The 4,409-nt window shown below is 48.5% G+C and overlaps 1 protein-coding gene across 1 annotated transcript; it reads left to right on the plus strand.

Moving 5' to 3' along the window:
* Positions 1 to 202: 202 nt before the first annotated feature.
* LOC123067889 (disease resistance protein PIK6-NP-like) lies at positions 203 to 4,052 on the plus strand. The gene is made up of 2 exons (XM_044490482.1): positions 203 to 1,289; positions 1,332 to 4,052. Exons 1-2 carry the CDS (start codon positions 370 to 372, stop codon positions 3,793 to 3,795), a joined length of 3,384 nt encoding a protein of 1,127 aa, XP_044346417.1. The 5' UTR covers positions 203 to 369; the 3' UTR covers positions 3,796 to 4,052.
* The last annotated feature ends 357 nt before the right edge of the window (positions 4,053 to 4,409 follow it).

The raw sequence follows: 4,409 nt of genomic DNA on the forward strand, positions 1-4,409 counted from the left end.
AGACAGCTACTCCCTCCGTTCCTAAATATAAGTCTTTTAAGAGATTTCACTATAAACTACATACGGAGCAAAATGAATGAATCTACACTCTAAAATATGTCTATTGATACATCCGTATGTAGTTTGTAATGGGATATCTAAAAAAGACTTATATTTAGGAACGGAGGGAGTAGAATGCAAAAGTAATAGGCTAGTATGGACAATACGTACTTGGCAAGTTTGGAATTGAATTCCGTCCAGCTGGTTTCCCTTTGCTTCCTCTTGTCTGCATTTAGTTCCTCGCTGTGCCAGCCGACCACAGCATTTGCATTGCTAGCTGATCCAGTTCATACTTTTTTTTCCAACTGTCAATCCAAACAAAAAATAGTGATGGCGGCAACTGCCGAGAGCGCCGTCGAGTCGCTGTTGGGCCGCCTCTCGTCGATGCTCCTCGACGAGGCACAGCTGCTGAAGGGAGTGAAGGGTGACGTGCAGTTCATCAAGGATGAGACGGAGAGCATGAACGGCTTCCTCCTGGACGTTGCCGGTGGCGGGCACCAGGTCCGGGCGTGGACAAAGCAGGTCCGGGAGGTCGCCTGCGACTCCCAGAACTGCATCGACCGCTACGTGCAGACCTTGGGTGCCAGCCGTCCCTCGGCGGGCCTCCTGGGCTCGCTCCAGCAGGTGCCGAAGCTGGTAAAGACCATGCCGGATCGCTACCGCATTGCCAAGCAGATCCGGGAGCTCAAGGGCCGGGCGCGCGAGGTGGGGGAGCGGCGGCAGAGGTATGGCGTCAAAGCTCCGATGCAGAGCAGTACAGGCGCCAATGGAGCGGGAGATGGCGCCACCAAGACCAAGCTGGGGGATGCGGAGGATGCACGGAGGCGCCGTGTTTTAGCTGATGTTGATGACTTGTTGAACAACGACGCGCGAGAGCTCATGGCTTGGCTCATCAGAAGTGAACGCCATGACCATACTCCGCCAGTCTATCAGCATGTCCCTAAATTCTTCAAGAACATGTACGCCTCCACGTCCAAGATGGATGACCTGCTGCCAGAGTATCACAGGATGTTTAGGGGGATAGTTGGTGATGAAAACCCAGAGAACATAGCTGATGCTGCTGCCGTCTTGACCAAAGCAGGCATAGATATGACGAAACACGAGATTCGTATGGTTGGCAGTGTGGTGAAAAAGGTGCTGGGACAATTAGCCCTTGGCCACAAATCTCGACAAGATGAAAAGAAAGGAAAAAAACCAGCAGCAAAACCAGAAGGAAGCACCCCTCAAGAAGATGGAAAGAGCGGGAAAGAGCCAGAAATTGCTAACCACTTCATGCTTGCCATGACATGAACTGACATGAAGGAAATGATAGAAGCAGAGGCATTGTACACAACACAGGTCTCTCTGTGGCTGACACGAATACTCTGCAATGGCATCATTCATGAACTAGCCGGCAAAGGCGTGTTCCGGAAACTAGCAGCAGCACTTGGCGGCGATCGAGGACGGCTGCCTAGACTCCTCGTTGTTGTAACACCACCAGTGGATATCCTCAACCCAGAGGAGGACCAGCTGCGTACACACAAGCCTGCGACGGAGCTTGTAAGGAGAGTGTACGACAACGCCAAGAAGGCCAAACATTTCGAATGCATGGCTTGGGTCGACGCAAGGCTCCACGCGCAGCGCAAGCAGAGGCTTCAGTGCATACTCCAACAACTGGTGCACCCCTCATCTGGTGAGGCAGCACAAGTCGACGATGAGAAGGAGCTCAAGAAAAAGATTCAGGAACACCTGAAAGGTAAAAAGTTCTTAATTGTTCTGGCTGATCATGATGATCTCACACCATGGGAAGACATAACGCTAACAGATGCTCTGCCCACTGACTACTCTGAAGACAGTGCTATCATAGTAACTCCCTCAATGCAGCACCCAGTTCAATTGCATGTGTGGTACGCAGCCAGCTGGTTTTTCTTGGGAAGAGCCACTCACTATAAAGTGCACTTCTATTCTCACCTTGATGCTCTAAACAAGAAAGCCAATGAATTGCTAGTCGGTAGCCACCCTAGAAAAGATGAAGTACATGCCATCGTCAAGCAAATCCTCAAGAAATGTCGCTGGGATGCCTTTTCCACCAAGATGGTCCTTCAGGCTCTGTATGCTAATCCTCACAGAAGCAAGGCCGAGTTGGAGACACTGCTGGATAGCATAAGAGAGTTTAACACAGTCCCTAATGCCCGGAACATCATAAGGTTATGCTATGATGACCTCCCCAGTCAGTACAAGGCGTGCTTGCTATACCTATCAATTTTCCCCCTAGGTTCCAAGATCAGAAGGACAAGCTTAGTCAGAAGATGGGCAGCTGAAAACATCATCACCAAAAGGTACGACCTCAGTGCAATGGATGAAGGTGACCGTGCTTTCAGTGCACTACTTGACCGAGGACTTCTTCTTCCTTGCCGCATTGATCCTGCAGACAAAGTCAAGAGCTGTACAGTGCATCATCATGTCCTCTCCTTCATTGCCGAGATGGCCCGTGAGGACAATATTGGCAACACACTTCTGCCGCTAGCCTTGTCTCGCCGTCTCTCCATTCGCAACGGAATTCAAGTTCTAGAACTCTCCAAGAAGCAACAGGGCACACGTTCCAATGCCTGCTGGAGATTCCACGGGTCTTCTCGCTCCAGACGTTCAGAAGATTCTCAAGGTCCATTGGATGACATGGTCACGTTTCTCAACGTACTGCATGAATCTCCTCGGTTGGGATTGATCAAAGTGCTTGACCTGGAAGACTGCACTGGACTGAAGAACCGCAACCTCAAGAACATATGTAACAAGATATTTCAGCTCAAGTATCTGAGTGCAAGGAAGACAAGCATCACCGAGCTGCCCAAGGAGATCAGCAAGCTCCAAGACTTGGAGACACTTGACATCAGGGAAACCAAGATAAAATCGTTCCCTGCAAAAGCAACTCTGCCACCAAAGCTAGTGCATCTGCTTGCTGGTGACATTTACCGTCCATCTAACAATGACACTGGATCTACTGAATCATATTCCACCATCCATATGCCTCCTGGGATTGGGAGCATGACAAACATGGAGATACTATCCCATGTTGCAGTTTCCGAGAGTGCAGATGAGCTGCAGCATGTTGGCCAGCTGCAGCGGTTGAGGAAACTGGGTCTAGTTATCCATGGCAACAGCGACAGGCTGCTCAGTATTTTGCTTAGAGTAATCTGGAAGCTTGAATGCCTATACTCTTTGTCAGTCCATATTGAGGCCGGTGGCAAGGATGCTGACATGAACACGAAGGGCATAACAATCTCGCCTCCCAAGTCTCTTGAAAGACTTAGCATCAGTGGCAACATCAGCGAACTGCCTAGATGGATTGAAGAGCTTCCTCAGCTTTCCAAGATAACGTTATGCCGTACCTCCTTGACAGAGAGTGATATACAGTTCTTAGGTAAACTTGTGAACCTGCGCTACATCAGGCTCCGCCATGAGTCATATACTCCAAAGAAGCTTACTTTCAAGGAGAAAGAATTCAAAAGACTTGAGTTTCTTATCATCGAGGGCACAATAATCTCCGACATCACATTTGAACAGTATGCAGCCAGTCAGCTCGAGAAGATGGTTTGGACGCCCACCAGCATGGTAAAGCTATGTGGATTGGAACACCTCCTAAGACTACAAATGGTTAAGATCAACGGCAATTGCAACATGGATGACATCAACATGGAAGCACATCCAAATCATCCTATCCTGGAAATCATTGAGGCCAATGCTACTGCTACCGCCAGCAACGCTCCTGCTCTGCAGTAGAGAGTAGAGACTATATCAGCATGCGGTTATTTGTCCTGGTTGTGTGCTACTAATTGATTCTGCTGCTGGTTTGTCCGAGTGTATGTGTGTGCTGTCATTTGTTATGCAAGTGAGCCTGGGTGTTTGCGCGTGTGTGATTATTTATTTTGCATTGAGTGGTGTGCTTGTGCTCACAAGTTGGATTTGTCATTTGTGTGTGGGATTTCTGTGCTTTCATATGGACCATGTGATAATCATGGTTTTCTAGTGTGAATTAATGTGCGTTGTGACATGCATTGATTGGGTACAGTGTTGAGAGTTATACATGCCTGTAATGGTACCTACTGAAATAAATAGTACTTATGTGATGTGCTATTTTATTACTTGTTCTGGTTTGGAGAGCCTTGCATCCATGCCTAGCAGGTAGCCACATGAGGGAAACTTCTCTGCAAACGGAGAGTAAGTGGCTTGAATTACTTTCTTCATATAGCAAACGTTGATTCATGTGGCCAAAATCAACAAAATGTGTGTGGTGTGGTGCCAGCAACTCAAGATGAATGATATATGGTGTTGTGCCCCCTCCCCCCACCCACCTGCTCTCTAATCTTTATGCAGCGCGAATCGCTGAAGAGTCA

Source organism: Triticum aestivum, chromosome 3B, assembly GCF_018294505.1.
Source record: "Triticum aestivum cultivar Chinese Spring chromosome 3B, IWGSC CS RefSeq v2.1, whole genome shotgun sequence".
NCBI lineage: Eukaryota > Viridiplantae > Streptophyta > Magnoliopsida > Poales > Poaceae > Triticum > Triticum aestivum.

Bases quoted from the DNA above. Each gene is read 5' to 3' on its own strand.
- LOC123067889 (XM_044490482.1), top strand. From the start codon at position 370: ATGGCGGCAACTGCCGAGAGCGCCGTCGAGTCGCTGTTGGGCCGCCTC. The intron at 1,290-1,331 runs GCCAGAAATTGC...CATGACATGAAC, and splicing joins GATGGAAAGAGCGGGAAAGA to TGACATGAAGGAAATGATAG.